General features: G+C 43.8%; 7 protein-coding genes across 7 annotated transcripts; 2 read left to right on the top strand and 5 right to left on the bottom strand.

Annotated features, from left to right (window-relative positions):
- Window positions 1–1,089: 1,089 nt before the first annotated feature.
- Bfra_003277 (putative alpha-l-rhamnosidase protein) lies at window positions 1,090–2,880 on the bottom strand (the record flags this gene model as incomplete). The annotated part of the gene is made up of 3 exons (XM_037333687.1): window positions 1,090–1,903; window positions 2,021–2,336; window positions 2,658–2,880. 3 exons carry the CDS (start codon window positions 2,878–2,880, stop codon window positions 1,090–1,092), a joined length of 1,353 nt encoding a protein of 450 aa, XP_037193774.1.
- A 671-nt stretch (window positions 2,881–3,551) lies between these two features.
- Window positions 3,552–4,832, bottom strand: Bfra_003276 (putative hexose carrier protein; the record flags this gene model as incomplete). The annotated part of the gene is made up of 4 exons (XM_037333686.1): window positions 3,552–3,699; window positions 3,756–4,226; window positions 4,279–4,584; window positions 4,702–4,832. The coding sequence occupies 4 exons, from the start codon at window positions 4,830–4,832 to the stop codon at window positions 3,552–3,554; spliced, it is 1,056 nt and encodes a 351-aa protein (XP_037193773.1).
- Window positions 4,833–7,161: 2,329 nt separating this feature from the next.
- Window positions 7,162–9,823, bottom strand: Bfra_003275 (putative glycoside hydrolase family 3 protein; the record flags this gene model as incomplete). Its single annotated transcript, XM_037333685.1, has 4 exons — window positions 7,162–7,947; window positions 7,996–8,715; window positions 8,771–9,693; window positions 9,751–9,823. 4 exons carry the CDS (start codon window positions 9,821–9,823, stop codon window positions 7,162–7,164), a joined length of 2,502 nt encoding a protein of 833 aa, XP_037193772.1.
- A 1,021-nt stretch (window positions 9,824–10,844) lies between these two features.
- Window positions 10,845–13,512, bottom strand: Bfra_003274 (putative dna replication licensing factor mcm2 protein; the record flags this gene model as incomplete). The annotated part of the gene is made up of 2 exons (XM_037333684.1): window positions 10,845–11,099; window positions 11,152–13,512. The coding sequence occupies 2 exons, from the start codon at window positions 13,510–13,512 to the stop codon at window positions 10,845–10,847; spliced, it is 2,616 nt and encodes an 871-aa protein (XP_037193771.1).
- A 429-nt stretch (window positions 13,513–13,941) lies between these two features.
- Window positions 13,942–15,681, top strand: Bfra_003273 (putative metaphase-anaphase transition protein; the record flags this gene model as incomplete). Its single annotated transcript, XM_037333683.1, has 3 exons — window positions 13,942–14,057; window positions 14,119–14,173; window positions 14,230–15,681. The coding sequence occupies 3 exons, from the start codon at window positions 13,942–13,944 to the stop codon at window positions 15,679–15,681; spliced, it is 1,623 nt and encodes a 540-aa protein (XP_037193770.1).
- Window positions 15,682–15,905: 224 nt separating this feature from the next.
- Window positions 15,906–17,165, top strand: Bfra_003272 (uncharacterized protein; the record flags this gene model as incomplete). The annotated part of the gene is made up of 1 exon (XM_037333682.1): window positions 15,906–17,165. The coding sequence occupies one exon, from the start codon at window positions 15,906–15,908 to the stop codon at window positions 17,163–17,165; it is 1,260 nt and encodes a 419-aa protein (XP_037193769.1).
- Window positions 17,166–17,367: 202 nt separating this feature from the next.
- Window positions 17,368–18,992, bottom strand: Bfra_003271 (uncharacterized protein; the record flags this gene model as incomplete). Its single annotated transcript, XM_037333681.1, has 3 exons — window positions 17,368–17,753; window positions 17,804–18,839; window positions 18,903–18,992. The coding sequence occupies 3 exons, from the start codon at window positions 18,990–18,992 to the stop codon at window positions 17,368–17,370; spliced, it is 1,512 nt and encodes a 503-aa protein (XP_037193768.1).
- Between the last annotated feature and the right edge of the window lie 335 nt (window positions 18,993–19,327).

Raw genomic sequence — 19,327 nt, 5'->3', positions numbered from 1 at the left:
CTCATAATTAGTTCTAAATGTGGGCCGAAGATTGGAATGGGGGCTTGAACGAGTAACAGAGAAACCATAAATCATGGAAATTGATTTCTAACATATTAAGGCGTTTTAAACTATCATAACTTGCCCAAATACATGGGTTCATACGTGGGTTCATATCGAGAAATGCAGGGTATAAGCTCCATGTTCAAGCTCAACCCTGTTGCCCTGCTCGGCCCATTCCCTATCATCTGAACGCTGTCTGCGAATCAAAACATGACAATTATCCTTGGGCAAAATGACCGCAGCAGTTGATCCAACGGGCACACTTAAGTTCATCTCAATCCCATTACCTATCTTACTCCAACTCAATCCAATCATCCCAAAGGGGCTCTCAAACTATCCTTCCACAGTACCAAACTCGCTATGATAATCAGGAGCCACAGTGAAAGTTCTCCATCCCTTCTCCCCAACCTTCAAGCCCAAGACATAGACATAAAATCACTCCAAAATACTCCTCAACATGTCATGACATTTGCTCCTACATTCATCCTGCCAAAACTCAAGTAGAGTAGTTTCTCCTCTACGCAAGAAGCGCATATAACTAGGATGTTCCTCCTGTCTCGCCATTTGCAAAACTAGGTCAGATCGTCCCAGATCTCCAAGCGTGTTAAAAAGATACCTCAGACCGATTTCTCCAGAGCGCAATTTACCATTCGAAACGTCAGAGAGAAAGGATGCCTGAACGGCAGGGATGTGCGGTTCGGGAATCATGTTGAGTTGGAGAGCGAGGGCTTGACATACGGCGTCGTAATCGCGGTTAGGTTAGTCGTCCCGGGACGTATAGTAAGCGTGAGGACGAGATGGATCGTCTGTCACTAACAAGTGGTTGTTATACACATCATAAATTCTCTTTGCTTCTTTCTCCCAACTCTTTTTCTCGTCGTCTAAGTTCAAGTGGGAAGCAAATCGCGAAATGCAAAGTAGACATTTGTGGTAAATAGCTGTTTCAATGTTTGCTTGTGCATTTCCATGCGCGATTCCTCGGCCCCAATCTCCAAGACCGTGTTGGATTAGTCCACCAAAACGCACCTTGCCTTTTATATAGGCCATTTATCGTTCGCCTGCTCGGTACATCTTGGCAATGGATTTTGTGGTCCCATAATAGCGTTGGAAAATGACGGGGATGAGGATTAGTACGCAGCCCCATGTGATTGTATCGTATAAGGGACCACACATATATCTCATTTCGGGGGCCATGGTGGGGATGAGACCTGGTCGCTCTTGGGCATCCAGAATATCTTCTAGTATCTTTATATAGAGAGATTCCATGTTCCACACATATTTTGTAGCTGGTGCTAAGAGATGAGTGACTTCAAGCCATGCGAACTTTTCAATTTGAGGGCAATCGGTGTGGTAACTGAAGAGGTTACTCGAGAAAGTCCACTTCAATGCCAAAAGAAGCGCATTGACGTCTTCTTTGTCGGTTTTCATGGTTCCCAATCTCGAAGAAGCGGACGATACGTGTCTACCACAGACAGAATGCAGTATCGGTAATTTTGATTCCGTATCTTCCGCATTGCATACACCTTCAATTTGTATATATCTCGCACTTGTGAAACAAAAATCAGGCGTCCAACGTTTCTTACCACCCGTTCCAGCCAAGATGAATTTCGAGTACACTTTCGTCTCGAACTCCTTGAATAATGGATCGGGCATACATATTTTGCCATCTTCATATGTCGTTTCTCCATATCTGATTATGATTTCGCTTCCAGCTTCCCCTTCAACCTCGATCTCATTCTTGATAGATGAGTTTTGACCCAAATCAATACAGATAGTGCCGGGCCGTGGAGAGGTTTCCTTGATTGGCGTGAAAGTTTCATGAAGGATAACTGGTGGTTGACTTTGATATTTCAGAGCACCTCTTGGGCCTGTCAGTCCTTTTGCCGGTTTTCATGAACTATCATCAAAGCCTGGTGCTTCCCAACCTATCGGGTATAAAAGTCGATCATGAGTTTCGGACGCATAAATATTTGCTAACAGAGTTGCACTTGGAGCGACCCTCCATTTGTCGTCCGAGATCTCAACAACATGACATCCGTCTTCGTAAAAAAGATGCAACTCTGCAAAAAAGCAAAGCGCATTTCCATAACGAACATAGGTATTATCTTCATACTTCGGCCAAAAGAACCGATCCCCTTGATTACCAGCATAGAAACCATTTCCAATATGTGCCCCAAGCACATTCTCTCCAACCGAAAGTCGCTCCGTAACATCATGAGCTACGTATTGAACGGTGGTATGATAATCCGTCCAACCTGGATCAAGAACATGCTTTGAAACCACCTGTCCATTCACTTTGAATTGATGATGTCCGAGTCCACAGGCAAATGCAACAGCTCTCACCAGTTTCCGTTCGAACGTGATTATTTTGCGGATATAAAGGGGCCTTTCTCCCCCATCGCCAATCTACCATGCTTTCCATTTATTTTCCACATCTTCGAACCAGGTACAGAAGATTAATGCCGTGTGAGGCATATAAGTTTGATTCATACTAAGAGGGTTAAGATGATCAGATCGTGGATAGGCAGTAAAGAAGTCGCTACTCTTTTCGCAGGGTTTCCCATGCTGATTCCATGATGTCACCCCTCAGACGTAGTAGATGCAGCTTTCAAAACCACCTTCAGGTTCGCATCGAATATTTCTCTGTTGTGGCCCATCACAACGCCCTGAATCCCAGAGGACTTCTCCAGAACTAGATCCCTTGCGTACAATAACTTGATAGGCACCTTGCTTCTCGCCGTCAAGATCGCTTTCGAGTTTCCAATGAAAAAGTAAGACATCGCTATCAATGCCTACTGTCTCATGAAATCCATGGATACCACAAGATGAAATCTTCATTTTGGCCGAAAACCAGGTCAGGTATTGTCGTATAGGTATAAGTTTGAATCTCTTCCACACCGCGGAATCTCAAGACCAACAACTCAAAAAAGCTTAATTGTCAGCTCTCCAGCAAATTATGCTTTCACGCTTTCAAAAAGAACCCTTATAACATATCTCGCCTTGCCGAAAGCTGAAGCCGTCGTTCATTGTTGGTTGATAGCGGACGCGAGATGTCGGGTCAATGAACGGCGAGCCCCACCCCTCGCTTCCACTCTACATTTTGCGGGGACGGGACAAGTTCGGGCTGGGGCTGGGGCTGATGACAATAGTGACTACTGAGTAGGAATGGAGGAAAGTGGAAATTTTTAAATGAGATGAGGTGCTGGATTTCTCTCGGAGTTGCAACTCGTGAAATATTAATCGAACTTGAGTTGGAGGAATTGTTCTGGATTTAATCTACTACTATTCACTGACCAATTTACAGGCAAGTTGACAATGGAATGTCTAGTAGTAGAACGAGATGAACGAGAAAGAACATTTTAGAATTTCAAAATTGATCTGGTCTACAAGTATAGTAAATAGGAGATTGTGTAAATGTAAAGTATTTCTCTGATTATATTACGTGGGAACGTATAATGACTATATAATTTTCTCTCTAATACTTTTCGACTTGTTGAACGCTGGAATAATCACGAAATATCTTCATCATGTGTGAAAACACCCTTCTCGTTCATTGCAGCTCTCGCAGCTTCCGCACCAGTAGGATCCTCCAATGCATGAGGAACCAGTTGATCACCAAATAGTTCGTCCATCTGCTCAAGTGTTTTGCCCTTGGTTCTATACAACAAGTCAGTTTTTACCGTAATTTAGATTACAGAAGCAGGAATACGTACTCTGGGTAGAATATCCAATAGCATGCTGTTGCAAGAATATTAAACACGAAAAAGACATAGAAAAATTTGAATCCGATATTGGTGAGTGCTAAAGGTCCAGTTTGGCCCAGAAGAAGATCAAGACACCAATTTGTCAGGGTTGAGATAGAATTTCCACGGGAAAAATTTCGGCGGGGTGGACCCAACTGATAATTCCAGTAAATGTATAGAAAAATGAGAAGACAAGATTCATGGCCACCATTGCCCTTAATGCATTTGCATTTGTTGATTGTTGTCCGTCGACAACGTAATACTGACTGAGAACTGTGTTGGCCAACAGAGCCAATGCAAAGCCAGTGGCTGAGAAAAACCATTGGCTTGACTCTTGCAAGTCTTTCCAAAAAGTATAAATCGAGTGCACAGTAGACAATGGAAAAAGAGCCAGAAATACCGATGATCATGAGGGAAGTACGTGTGTCAATACCCAAAAGACTATAGATAATCACTACATAGTAGTTGATAACATTGATACCTGATAGTTGACCCCATGCTTGGATTCCGCATCCCAAGATTAGTCGATGTCTCCATGATTTTTTTCGCAATGAGTTCGGACCATGATTTGACTGCTACTGTCTTTTCCGCAATAATCGTGTCTCGAATTTCAGAAAACTCCAATTCTAAGTATTCGTCGTTCGAGCCATCGCTGTGCAATTTGTAAAGAGCCTCTCTCGCCTCATCTTGTCGATCCTTCTCCATTAACCATCGAGGAGATTCTTGCAAGAACCAAGTTCCAATGGCTAGGAATAGACCAGGGACAACCCGGAATGCTAGAGGGAAGCGCCATTGAAAACTAGAAGTGGTATAGTTGCATCCGTATCCGATCTATTGAGCGGCGAAAGATCCCCATGAAAGTAAAAATCCACTCAAAGCGCCACGATATGAAGCTTCAGCAATTTTCGAGCAATACATTGGAACTAGAGCTGAGAGAATACCAACAGCTATACCGGCAATCGCACGACCTGCGATAAGTATGCCAACATTAGCAGCACCCGCTTGAAGTGCACATCCAAAAGCAAATATGGCACCTCCGAGCGCCATGGTCTCCTTCCTTCCTAAACCATCTGCCAGCCATGAGATCGTGAGTGCTCCTAAAATTGCACCATCAGTGAAGGAAGAAACCACTCCGCCCTCGGTCGATGCATCTAGTTCTCCAAAGTATGAAATGAATTCTGGCTGCCCAATTGTGGAGGTAACAATACCACTATCGTAACCAAAGAGGAAACCCAAAAGAGATATGTCAGAAAATGTCTATTCTCGTAGAGATTCAGAATATTGTTTAATTTACCTCCAATTGACAGGAAAAGACCCGTACCGATAGTCACCACCTTAACTATCGTCGGCTATCAAAAGAACTCCTTGTAAAGCTAATACTTCTTGGTGTTGTCTCGGAAAATGTTATCAGAGAGCTTCCCAGTTACCTTGAGATAAGTCTGCAAGAATTACTACCAGAGCCATAGAGGATCTACATTACATCAAGTAACCAAAACTTCTCATTTTAAGAGCATCAATTATGGTTAGATTCTCTCACCTCTGCTTGTGCTACAGTCTCGAATATAACCAACACAACTCTCTATCAACCCGCCTCAATTTACGGGACACAACCGACACATTTCGTACAAATAGGAGCCGAAAGATAGCACCTTATGCCAGGAATACCACGGTATCACAGTCCCCAATACCTGGGAGCTGGACTTGGCGGGGTGCATGTCCTCACCACTTGATACGCGAATTCAGGCTCTGGAGTATGGAGAATGGGGCTTGTATGGGGTTGCTATGCTGCGATGTTCCAACGATGGTCTAGGACCCATAGTTTGGTAATTTCGCAATTCCAGCATTTAAAACCGAGATGGTGGACGAGATGGAAACCAAACGTCCCTTTTGTGTCACGAGTACGCACGGAAGTAGGGTCGTGGCGAGGCGAGTGTGTGGTGGCTAGAACAATCATCTCATATTTGTTTGTCGTACTACACTATTGCAAACTTGCCATCATAGATGTCGACAACTTGTCTGCTCAATTGATATGGGCATTGAATGTAATGCAAGTCAGCATGCTAAAGGTAATGTACATTCGCCATATGCCCATATCTTCATCGTCGGTTCAACTGGGCCTCGACGAAGATACATATGTTGCCCTATACTCCTGCTATCTGTCAATGGTATATCTATACTATGAATCTGACGTCTTAAATTTGCCCAGTCAAACGGGCAAGATCTTCATCATCACAGGCGGAACATCAGGCGTCGGTCTCGAACTGGCTACTATACTCTACAGGGCTGGCGGCAAGTCTACAAAGATGGACGCTCAGAAAACAGCGCTCAAAAATGTATTGAGCATATCAAATCATCATCAACATCAAAATTACCTGGCCAGCTTGAATTCCTCCCTACAGAATTAGATGTTCTGAGTACGATCAAATGACCAGCGGAGTCCTTCATGAAGAAAGAAACAAAGCTCAATGTCCTCTGGAATAATGCAGGCGTTTCGCAACCAGCGTTAGGTAGCGTATCTAAACAAGGCTTTGGGCTCCAAATGGCCACGAATTGTTTAGATCCGTTTCTCTTCACCCAGTATCTTCTCCCGTGCCTGAAAGCTGCGGCAAAAGAAGCCAACCCTGGCGCTGCCTGTATGGTCTGAACAAATTCTCAGTTCTCAGAGCTTACGGCTCCCAAAGATGGAATTATCATGTCTGAACTTGATACTCCTCCCAACGATCAAGTCAAGAATTAAAATAATTCTAAAATTGGCAATTGGTTCTTGGCTAGTGAATTGGCGAAGGAGGTTGGAGAATTCGGGATTTTGAGTGTGTCGCAGAATCCGGGTAATTTGAAGACGAATTTGTTGAGGAATGCGAAATCGATGTATTATGCTGCTTGGTCGCTTTTGTATAAGGCGAGATGGGAGCATATACAGAGCTTTGGGCAGGATTGTCGGATAATCTCGTCTCAAGTCCCAGCACAATTTTTTTGGAATCGCTGAGTCGGAGTGCTCCATCTTTATACACAATCTTTTTGAAGCAAATATCTCCACTTGCCCATTTTGAAGAAGTTAGTCATAGATAAGAACTCGTAAAAGCGTTCAAAAATATATCAGACGGTATGAGAAAGCACCTAAATAACTAGAAACATGTGACAATCGTGAGTTTGGAGATTGAGTAATACACAGGCGGGATACGAGAGGGACAGCCTTGACCTATAGTTTATCTCGATATGCGAGCAGGAACATGTAGATAACAAATATCGAGTGACTACTCTAAGGGTACTATCACTTGCCTCAAAGATATGGATATCGGGAATCATCGCCAATTAATAGAATATGCACCTAGCAACGAAGCTAAACACTCCAATCTTCGCTCTTCCGAACTCCAATCTACAAACCATTCCACCATTCTGTCCTCTCCACCTCAAATGTTGCCTTCAATTCTCCAGTCAACTCGCTGGTATTACCCACAAGAACATCATATACATCCTTCTCCACAATCCAAGCCTCTCTAACTTCATCCCAAAATGCCGCCGCATATTTGACTTCAATCTCAACCTCCACCCTCTTCTCCTCTCCAGCCTCTAGAAATACTTTCTCGAATCCCTTCAGTTCTTTATTTGGTCTGCGGATAGATGGGTTCTGTTGCTGGATATAAACTTGAACGACCTCTGCTCCTGAGACTTCTCCTGTATTCTTGACCTTCACCGAAATCTTAATCTTCTTATCGATTTTCTCGACATTCAAATCAGATATTGCGAATGTGGTATAGCTAAGTCCGTGGCCGAAGGGGAACAGCACAGGTAAATTTAGTGCCTCGTACCATCTATAACCCATATAAATGTCTTCACCATAGATGACCCTACCCCTCTCAGATCTAAAACTCAAAAAGGCCGGGTTATCTTCGATTCTTTTTGGAAATGATAAAGGTAATTTTGCCGAGGGATTAGTTTTACCGAAAATGACATCGGCGATAGCATTGCCAGTCTCGTTGCCCCCATACCAGGCTTGAAGAAGGGCGGGAGTTGTAGATAGAAAAGGGAGGGCGACGGGAGTGCCGGATTGAATGACAACAACTGTATTGGGATTGAGGGGGGTGAGGGTCGAGATCAATTTGTTCATGTGCAATGGGAGACCGAAAATTTCTCGATCGGCTCCTTCGCCTTCCCAGTCGGACTAAAAAACTGTTAGAAATATTCCCTGTATTAAAAGGAGACAACTCACGTTTAGACCGGCGCAGATGATTACTTGATCGGCTTCTTTGGCCAGTTCTGCTGCACGCGCAATTTCCTCATCCGCATCAATGATTTTCGCGCCACCAAGTCGTATGGCACCAGGACCAAATAGGACATTATTTCCTTTATCCAGCTTGCAAGTGGGTGAACTGGCAAACTCAACTTTGAGATGGTAGGTTTGTCCTTTATTTAGTGATACAACACCTCGCTCTTCAACTGTACCACACGAGAAAAACATGGTTCCCCTGGTCTGTTTTGTTGTGTTGTCAATGACTAGCTTGTCATCCACATACAGGTTGGCAGTTCCATATACTCCTAAGCCGAATTCAAATTCACAGTCCTCTTCGGCAGTCATATATCCTTCAACATCAGCCCACCACAATTCGTTCTTCAGCTTGGGACATTTATAATCCATCATTAAGAGTTCTGTCTTGGTGAGTATTATCTCATCCGCTAGTTCTCTATTTTTAGCTGTTGGTGGCTCGTTATATGCTCGAAAAGAGAAACCTCTTTCTCCCTTGTCTGTCTTGAGAACTAGATCCAGCAATGGGAGGTCCTTGTGTGCGTAAGCTCCTACGGTGTAAGATGGAGTTGATTCCAGCTGTGCACTAATACCGTCAAACGGTGTGACAGCGTAGTATGCTGCCAAAGATGCTGATCCGCCTCCATGAAATGTAGCAACTTTGGCATTGGGACCGACAATGAAAGTCTGTAGAGATTAGCTTAAAATTGGCGTATAGTTATAACAGGATATAATATTTTACCTTTTTATCTTTTCGGAATGGTAATACGCTACCCTCATTTTTCATCAACACAATCGAGTCACCTGCTATCTCTCTGAGGAGAGCAGCTGTCTCTGGAGTATCGGCAGTCTTTTCCTCCGCATTTTCGGGAACATTCGCATCCGCAGCACGGTTGACAGTATTGAGCACGCTCCTGGCTCGCTCGTCAAGAACATGCTGAGGTACCTTTCCAGTGCTAACAGCTTGTATCAACATTGGACCCCTCCATTTGGTTGAACCTGGCATTTCCAAATCCAGCCCAGCATTAATAGCACCCGTGGTGGAGTATGTGCCCCACCAGTCACTCATAATACATCCACTCCAGCCCCATTCTCCACGCAAAATATCCTTAAGGATCCTTGGATTTTCACTAACGTGAGTCCCGTTAATTTTGTTATAAGCACTCATAAATAATGCCGGCTTCGAATCTCTGACAACCAGTTGGAATGGTAGTAAGTATATCTCCCTCAAGGCTCTCTCGGTAATTATAACATTTACACCATTTCTGTTATGTTCTTGATCGTTACAAACAAAATGTTTGATTGTAGCTTGAACACCGGTCTCTTGAATACCATTAACAAGTGCAGCAGCGCCTATTCCTGATAACACAGGATCTTCACTGAAAGATTCGAAACCACGGCCCCCTAAAGGTGATCTTTGCATATTGATGGTGGGCCCAAGAATCACATGGACACCTTTTGCTTTCGCTTCTTCCCCCATCAAAACACCTGCGCGATGAAGGAGTTTAGTGTCCCATGTTGCAGCAAGAGCAGTGCCGCAAGGAAAACAAGCTGCTGTGATACCGTTGAAGAAACGAGTACCACGTACACCATTAGGACCGTCTGACACTCGAATCGAAGGCACATTGTACTTGGGGATGGCAGCGGTATGCCACCAATCAGTACCTAGGTATTGTTAGATATCGTGACTTTGAGAAATGTAGGGATGCTGGATGTATGCACCCGCTAACAAGGAAACCTTTTCCACATTGTTAAGCTTTGAAAGCACATCCTCCACATCGAATTTGTTTGTCATTATGAGATTTTAAGATGTGATATTCAGCATTGGAAGTCACTGGAGTAAAATGAGTAAGTTGAGAGACTGGTGAGATTGGAAAGACCGAAGAGACTGGATATATAATGCTCGATGGAAAGAGTACAAGAGTACATGTGTCCGCACTCAAATTTGGAAAGAAGCATCCCAGATGCTTATGGAATGTCGGCCATGCATCACGCTTGTTTACGCTTGTCTACCCTCGTTCGTCACATCATCGATTCATCCGATCTTGCCAATCTTTCACGACAGATATTCCTGTTACTATTGGCGTATCGAGATGCTTCCTTCCTAGTTCTAACTTGTTAGATACCTAGGTAGTTAAAGTAACGGGTAATATTCGGTCACGGAGTTTCTTCGGAGCAAGTATTTAAGTATAAATGCGGAAGAGTAGGTTCCGTTGGGAAATCAGAGCCGGGAAGTCATGTTTGGGGTGAATGATCAACATACAAGTCTAATATGTGGGCCCAATGGAAGATGTCAGTCGGTCAAAAATTTAGTTGAATTCGGGGGGTCAAAGTTATGCGGCAGGTGCGGGTAGGATGTTCCGCTCCTTATCGGCAATCGATAGGCCGAGCCACGCGTTGGTCCTTGGCATGGTTCTTCAGTCGGCGTGTGCCTTCAAAATTAACTCTATTAAACATTCCGAGCCATGATGGGATGTAATGTAATGCTCATCGTATTCAAAATGTGACTGGACACGCAAATTGGACTCGGTAATATGAATCACATCCATCACATCCATTCGACCAGGGATATCGTTTGTCCATAAAGGGGACGCGGCAAACATGGTATATTCATTCATTATATCATAATCAGGCTGTACAATCGTGAACTAACCCGCTACCAAAACTCCATACTGACCTTATTCATGCAACAAGAATAGACTGTCAAATCTTAATATCTGACCATTCAATAACCTGTATGTTCTTGACCAAAAAATCAACGACAAGAAACCATAGCGCTCGTTCCCCTGGATACACTCGTGTCTTCATATCCGCATTTAAGCCATTGTCGCAGTAGCCGCTCTCTGTCCTCTCTCAGAATTTCTGTTCCTCCTTCCGCCACCAGGTCTTGCAAGTGTATACTTCGCAAAAGCACGGGCGAGTGCTTTCTTGCAACTAATCTTTTGACTCCCAACGAAAGAATCAATGGTGACAGCAATCGCTCGATCAATATCCTGCGCAGAGACATATTCAGAGAGGCGCATTCGACAAAACGCTTCACTGATACGCATGATGGCTTCAAGATGGCGAACCTAAAGGTTATATTAGCAATATAGAGTGGGATGGGAGTTTGCATTTACTTACAGTGATAGGATAAGCTCCGGTCGCTAATGATTCTCTTCTCATATCTGCAAAGAGCTTGGAAACTTTCTCTTCATCGATGTTGTATAGCTTTGGGCTGCATCTTTCTCTAGCATAAAGAATGTATTTTCGAAGCAACTCTTGTTTGATCTCGCCTTCTTGTTTTGGCTCGCCACCATTGATAGCACTGTCGCGCATTTCAGCGTCATGCTCTGTTTCCATAGAGGCTTGATTTTCATCCGTAGGTTGGCTTCCTGGATGGGAACGACAGTGAGAACCCACGACGAATCTAGCGAGTCTTTCATCTTCCGCCGGATCGACAGTATCACGAACAACGCAAAGAATGTCGAAACGAGACAAAATTGGCTCAGTGAGCTCAACATTCTGTGAGAAGGGGATGGTTGAATTGTAACGTCCACCAATTGGATTGGCTGCCGCAATAATACCACATCGAGCCTGGAGTGTTGTGACGATACCAGCTTTGGAGATCGAAATAGTTTGTTGTTCCATAGCTTCGTGAATTGATGTTCGATCTTGATCGTTCATCTTATCAAACTCATCGATGAGACATGTTCCTCTATCTGCAAGCACCAAAGCACCACCTTCCAAAGTCCACTCACTAGTAAGAGGATCTTTGCGTACACTTGCTGTGAGACCAACAGCACTAGCTCCTTGACCAGTGGCAAAGACTGCTCTGTGGGCGGTCTTTTCTACATACTTTAAAACTTGAGATTTTGCTGTTCCAGGATCTCCAAGAAGTAGTACATTTATATCACCACGGATATGATGCTTTCCTTGAGCAACTTTGGCAACTCCACCCATGAGTGACAAGGCCACGGCTGTTTTGATATCAGTATGGCCATAAATACTTGGAGCAATCGAATTGATAATTTTATCCACAATTTGAGGATCCCGAGAAAGTGCGCGAATCTCATGCTCATCTTCTTCTGTGAGTCTGAATCCAGCAAGTTGGTCATGAGATTTGACAACATTGTTGGCCTCTAATATTGTTGCAAATACAGGGAAACCGTTTCGATTGTTCAATTGAGCATCGTAGTTATTGCGGTAAACACCCGTGACTTCAATCTCCTCGCCGGGCTTGGCTTTGTCGATAAGATCCCAGAGAAGAATAACTTCACGATGACGGGGCAGACGACCAGCAGGAACAGTGCCTGGAGATTCTTGAAGGGTCAATTTTTGATAGTTGCGATAGACAGTTTTCTCCGAGTTCAGGTTGAAAGGACCACGAGATTGACAATTTGCACAGAAAGAAATCTTAACTTCCACATTGGACTCTTGTTGGAAAGGGCCAAGTCTTGTATGACATTTGGAACAATCGAACATGACATATTTCAATTGGGGAAATACACCACTTCGGCGAGTAACCACACCGCTGACTCTAACAAGACAATTTAAATGTGTTTGGCGAAGTTGTCGTAAAGTATAATGAACGGGTAAATCGGTAATTCGAACGTGAATCTCGGAATGAATTTGTTGGTAATCATTATAATGCAAAAGGGTAACCTCCATAGCAACTTCATCGAATAATTGAAGCATCTCGCCTGGAGCATTCGCCAAGAAATATGCAAGGATGGCTTTCGAGGCGGATAAATGGTCATATGAAACCTCTAATGATTCTGCGTTGATCTCTCCTAGTGTCTTGATGCGGCTACCATAAACAGAAACTCCATGGTCGTCGGTGTATTCGGTGAGAAAAGCTTTGAATTCTCTCCGAATAGTTCTTTGAACGGATGGTGTAGCAATCCACTCGACCAGACTGGACGACTTGACGTCCTGTAAAGTCTCGAGAGACAATTCTTCTTCCATAATATCCTCTTGCATGTCTTCATCTTCGTCTTCATCATAGTGATGGCGTCTACGTCTTGGTTGGTTCATTAAATCCAAGTCTCCGTCCTCATCTTCATCTTGCAAGAAAGCAGCTGGCATACGGCGCTGTCTAGCAAGCTCTCTATCACGACGATTCAATCGGGCTTCGAGCTGTCTTCTGGCAGCAGCGTCGAGTTCATCGTAGTCCCCTTCGTCGTCAATATCCGCACCCTCGTAATTTGTATTGTCTTGGGCATTGTAATCTCGTTCATAATTGCCAGCGAAGAGGTCAATTCCATCCTCATCTTCTGCCATCTCATCTACATCATCGATATCGACAGCGATCTCAACATCATCCTCTATCTCGTCATCATCCTCGTCTTCGACACCGTGCCGGATTGGTGCTGGTGGGGAGGATCTGAAATCTCCAGGTGGACTAGAAGGTGCGGCACCACCTGGCAAATCATCATCTTCTGGCTCTCTGGAGCGCTTGCGACGATTTCGACCCCCATCGACACCGCGGTTGGCTGATGACATGTTATTTCGCAGAGGGGAACTATTGGGTGCAAAAGGTCAATAGAGTTCAGGGGTAAACAATGATTCAGAGCTGTGGGTGTTGTGCTTGAGGTAGTAAACAATTCTCACCTCATAGTAGATTAGAAGACTAAAGTATCGTGAAGTATTAGAAAATGTTACAAGTAAAGTTAAATGAGTGCGAGTTGTTAATTGTGCTGAAGTTCACTTTGAGCAAAGTTGAAGTGCTTGCATAAATTAATGGTAGGGGAAAACACGTAAAATCTGCCGTCCGGACGCGACGCGGCAAGCTAAACCCATTACAAAGCCGAGCGCGTAAAGTGGTTTTTGGCGTTTTGGCGGCCGCATCATTGCGACAAACCATCTCTACTTGATAACTCAATTAATTTACCTTTCACAACTTTTTGGAGGATTTGACGTCTCAAGTTAACAATGGAACCTCCACTAGATATTCAGTCAAATGAGGCCTCTGTGAATCAAACCGGCGGCGCCTCAAGAAGTCATAGTTTCTCCTCTCAGAAGTCGAACGATTCACATACAGCAGCTGAGTATGCGATTTTCCATTCCTGTGGTATTCGCGACGGAATTACATGCTCACATGTATACCAGATTCATCAGCACGCAACTGAAGCTCGAAGCAGAAGCTCGCGAAGTATTGCCATATGTAATTACAAAGCTACTTTTTAAATGCTTGAAACTTTTACTGATTGGCTTGACTAGAGCATCGATACATGCACAAAGCCTCTTGGATCTCTTCGACAAATTCTGTTTGCTTGTTTGACATGCAATCCTGCTCCATCTAACGTATCTGATCCGTATAATCCTGCTGGCGTCTGTTATTCCTGCTCCATACAATGCCATGGCGAGCACAATCTCGTGGAACTATTTAACAAACGAAACTTCACTTGCGATTGCGGCACGACACGTTTTCTAGCAACTTCGCCTTGTAGCTTGCGCATCAATTCAGAGACAAATACAAAGGGCAATGTACACTCGGAAGCTCCAGAACTGAAAAATAAATACAATCACAATTTCAGAAATCGATTTTGTGGTTGCGGATGCGACTATGATGCTTATAAAGAGAAGGGCACGATGTTTCAATGCTTGGGTCTAGGTGGTACTGGTGAAGGTGGCTGTGGGGAGGATTGGTGGCATCCTGGATGCATTACAGGTTTAGGACCAAATTGGTACGAGAGTATGAGTAATGAAGACTCACCAGAGAAGTCCAAGCAAAACAAAGAAGGCACGCTGGAATCTATTACAGAAGTTGTAGAATCATCTGCAGTTGAACTAACCAAAGATGGAACGAATGAGAAGTCAATTGAAGTCGAGGCACCGGTCGACCAACAAGAAGACAAAGAGGAGGAAGAAGAAGAAGATCCGCCTCTACCTCCAGGATTCCCCAACGAAGACGAATTTGAAGGATTTATCTGCTACAAATGTGTTGATGCAAATCCATGGATCAAAAGATATGCTGGTGCACCGGGTTTCCTCTCTCCTGTTTTCAAAAGAAGTGCAGCTCCTTCTCCTGAACGTGAGATTCCTCCCACCTCTACGAATTCCCTCGCGCCATCATTCTCGGAATCTAGGAAGCGCAAACAAGAAGATGACGATATATCGACCTGTTCTTCAGCTTCGAAGCGAATCAAGGGTGAGGAAGGAGAGAGGTCAACGGACAAGGGTTCTAATAGCACCGATGATAGCAAATCTGCAGCATGCAAATTGAAGGCATTGCCAAAAGCACCCGATGGTCAAGTCTCATTATTTTTTACATCCGACTTTCGTGACCACCTCTGTCATTGTTCAGACTGCTTCCCAGAACTAGCCAAACATCCACAGCTTCTGGAAGAGGAAGAAACTTATGAGCCCCCAGTATCAGAAGACGGAGATGAAGGAGGAAGCACAGTCGGTAGCGGGAGCATATATGATCGTGGCGAAAGTGCTCTCAAAAATGTTGATCGTGTTAGAGCTATTGAGGGTGTAATGGCATACAATCATTTGAAGGATAAACTCAAACCGTTTTTCCAAAAATTCGCAGAAAGCGGTCAAGCTATAAGCGCAGATGATATCAAAGAACATTTTGCGAAGATAAGAGGTGATGAGCAGGCTATCAAAGATGCTGGCGAAGGAGCCAAGGCGGATGACAATAGGAAGGAGCAAGGTGGCTGTTGATTGACGGGCCGTGATATCTGTTTTAAATAATGTACGATAGGGAGAATAATCTTTAATGAACTGTTATGACTTACAAATACAAAGCCTCTATCGACTTGAATTTTCTTTCTTGGTATATCCATCGATACTACCTTTCAACAACGTTACATCAAGTTGCGTCACAATATTTTCTCCAGCAATTCTTGATCAATCTGCCATCATTCAATCATTGCATGTGCAAGATTATGTCGACTTCACGATCCGAAGAACATGTGGAGAGTACAGAAGCTACGGAAATGCAAGACGAGTTAAAGGAGGCGGTAAATTCGTCTGGAGATGACTCGGCAAACATTATATTACGCAATACTTTACATAGGTCACAAGAAGCATTGGTGGCTGCAGACGAAACCGATTTATATGATCCCGAAAGACTTCAAACAGGGAGCAAGACACCAGTTCTCGATAGTGGCGTGCGGTATTATGGGTATCATTGGGGGTCAGAAAGACCAAAGAACTACAATTATTTGATATACGAACTTCAGAAAGAACGAGGAAGTCCTCCTCCTAGCGAAGAGCTATATGAATCATATAAGTTTGCTGCTGCCACAACGAATGGTAACGAATCTTCATTATTCAATGCAGCGAAGGTCTTCTTCAAAGATTGGGACAATGATAACGGAAATGAAAATGGAAACTATGGTCAGATTGTCCAGGAGGAGTTTACGATATTCGGGAAACGTGCTACAGAAGTGGATCTAAAGTCACCCATGCCGCACTTAGTCGAAGGATTTCGAGATGGCAGAGTATATCTAGAACAATTGTATGAAAGTTTCGACGGAGCGGCCGATATGATCAGGGACGAGCGGACACGGTCATCAGCATTTTGCCATTTTGCAGGGGAGTACGCACCTAGTGGTACTTCATTTGGCTGCGAAGCCGTTCGTCTGAGATACATAGGCGCTTTCTTGGTTGCAGAACGACGACTAGCTTTTCACTATCTGAAGAAATTCTCCTCCAGTGGAGAATACTACCGGTGTGACAAGAAAGATTATGCCAGCGTCATCACTTTCATAATGAGTGAATCTCGCATTACTCTGTTCGCACATTTCGGTCGAACAGGCTCGAATATGGAATATAATGATGGAAAATATCTAGAATTCCACATGTCCGAGCTTCTCTGCCTTTCTCCAGCGACATCGTATGAGACATTCAGGGAAGCATGGGCAATACTGAGAAATGCCCAAGAATATTCGAAAGACCAAGCCGTTCTGATCGCCCTAGAAATGGAAAAGAGTATGCAGGTAGCTGCGTGGAAAGCTTTCAATGCAGAGAAGAAAGATGTGGCTAGAGGGGATTCTCAGTCGGTGCTTGCTCGCAGGCGGATAATGGCTATTGAGGCGTGGAGGTCTGAGGAGGAAATGATTCAAAGTAGAAGGAATCTGGATGGGGTGGGGCCAGAGGATAGGGAAGCCTATTTCAGATTGCAGGAAGTGAGGTATGACTGAGTTTTAATTGCGTATTAAAAACATAAGATAATCGAGTTCCAATAGCTATTAATCCGTAATGAATACATAAATTTCTAATGAGAATGATATTAAATGAAGATAATCTAAAACTAGCGTGCCACAATCCTAGAAACAAACGACTGGCAGTAATCCCATTAACAAAACATTTCATGTTAATAACAGAGGCAACTTTATATATACATTATCTTGACGAATCCAAAACACAATCTAGCCCCAGAGAAATTTCTTTAATGTGAGGAAGTAGAACTAGGTCACCAGACTCATGGGTGAATAGTCTTGGAGAATTTGGCGATGTAAGCTGACGTTCACGAGGTTGGGATAATCTAGCATTTTGTCGCAAAGACATTTCGATGCTACTGAGTCTTTCTGTATCTCTACTTACGGGGTGGTCAACACTATTGCTGTCGGCCCAGGCAGATACACGATTTCGAAGTCCTGGATCTTTTGCTGTGGGAGGTTTTCCAAGATGTGTGACTTTTAAGAGTACGCTGAAACGATGCTTCCATTGAGAATTATGGCTTGGAAGACCAGCTTCTCGGTTCTCGTCGGAGATTTTTTCTCGCTCGTCTATTTTGGACGTTAGAGGAACTTTACAATGTATGTGTTTAGATACTCACCCAAATAACCCTCAAGTGCAGCAATTATGGGAAGAATTAGGAGAATACAGGCAACAAATTGACCAAATGTCCATGCATTTTGTTGTTCGATGAAGTCTTCGGTGGTTTCTAAACCTGGATATCGGGATATGTCCCTGAATACAAGGGCACGTCTAACGCCGAAACCCAGTCCGAGTAAAATTGGAGGAATAGGTATCACCCAAAACGATACAATTACCGTCTGAAAAGCGTAGGCTAGCCACAGGCACAATCTCTCGCGACCAGTGATGCAGAGAATTTTCAAACACCGGCTGTAAATAGAAAGACTGAAGCCGTTCCGAATACATTGCGGAATGCATTGGAGAAATGCTTGAAAGAAAAGGAAGGATAAGGTAGCAATACGTAGTTGATGATCATAGCCGTGATATGGAAATTGAGCTGTACATCTTGCCAAACAAGCTGCTGCTTCGCCAGATACATGCTCGCTGTTGTAGGATCTATACATGCCAGCTGTGTTCCCGAAGCTTCTTGCTCGAGATTGTGCGAAGATGAAAAGTATGAAGTTGCCGATGTATCCACAGAATCTAATTCCTGCCAATACATGGTTTTGTAAAAAATGATCGCCCATGGAAACGAAAGCTACTGTATGTGTAAAGCTAGAGAACCAAGCTAGGTACACGATAATGTTGTAATGGTAGGCGCTAATAGTGTGGAAATTGTAAAGTCCGGCAATCATAACAGCGGAACTTGTCACTAGTTGTTGATCCGCAAGTGAAAGGATAAGGGGAGTCACAGCGGCGTTTATGAGCCTGTATCTAGGTAGATTTGGTTTGTTGGAATATCGGAGAAGGATCCATCGTCTGCAAATTCGTACTTTCTCCTTGGCCGCGTGATACAAATTCGCTGCTGTACCTTTAGTGGATTGGTGATCAAAATCGTGATATTCTGGCTCTGTATGTTCGGCATATTCGCAGGAATGAAGTGCAAGTTGGCATGGAAGACGTATGACTGCGGCCGAGAGTGTTAAAAGCGCCGTTGCAAGGAAGGAGATATAGATCTGGTTGTAGATTAGAAACATCGTTCGGTTTATTCAAGTACTGATATCTCGAGTGGAACATACGCCGACTCCTTCAATCTCGATGTCAGCTGAAAGTGGACCGCAGTTATCTGGGAAATTGGAGCATTCGTTATTATCAAGAGAAATGCTCATGGTTCTGGATTCGGTGTGGGTTTGGAATTAGTTTCTGACTTCAGACAGCCAAAGACTGAGCAGAAATCGATTTGATATACGTAGCGGGGCATATTCATGTGCCGACATCATCAAGAGAAGAAGGAGCAAGCATGATCATAATTATGGGCTATATTAGCAACAATGATAGTGATTGTACTTGTAAAGGTAGAGCAACTGCGAAGAGAGTTGCATCTTTATTCATCGCACTTGCTTTGAAATAGGACCTCGCTGCAGAAGGACTAAGGGAGCTACAAATAATTTACATTGTTCGACAGGAGCGAGAATTGAGATATCGGGAGTGCGGTATATTGCGA

The sequence above is a fragment of the Botrytis fragariae genome, assembly GCF_013461495.1.
Source record: "Botrytis fragariae strain BVB16 chromosome Unknown tig00000045, whole genome shotgun sequence".
Classification (NCBI taxonomy): Eukaryota; Fungi; Ascomycota; class Leotiomycetes; order Helotiales; family Sclerotiniaceae; genus Botrytis; species Botrytis fragariae.
Note: the sequence above shows the minus strand (reverse complement) of the source record. Positions and strands in the feature narration are given on the sequence as shown.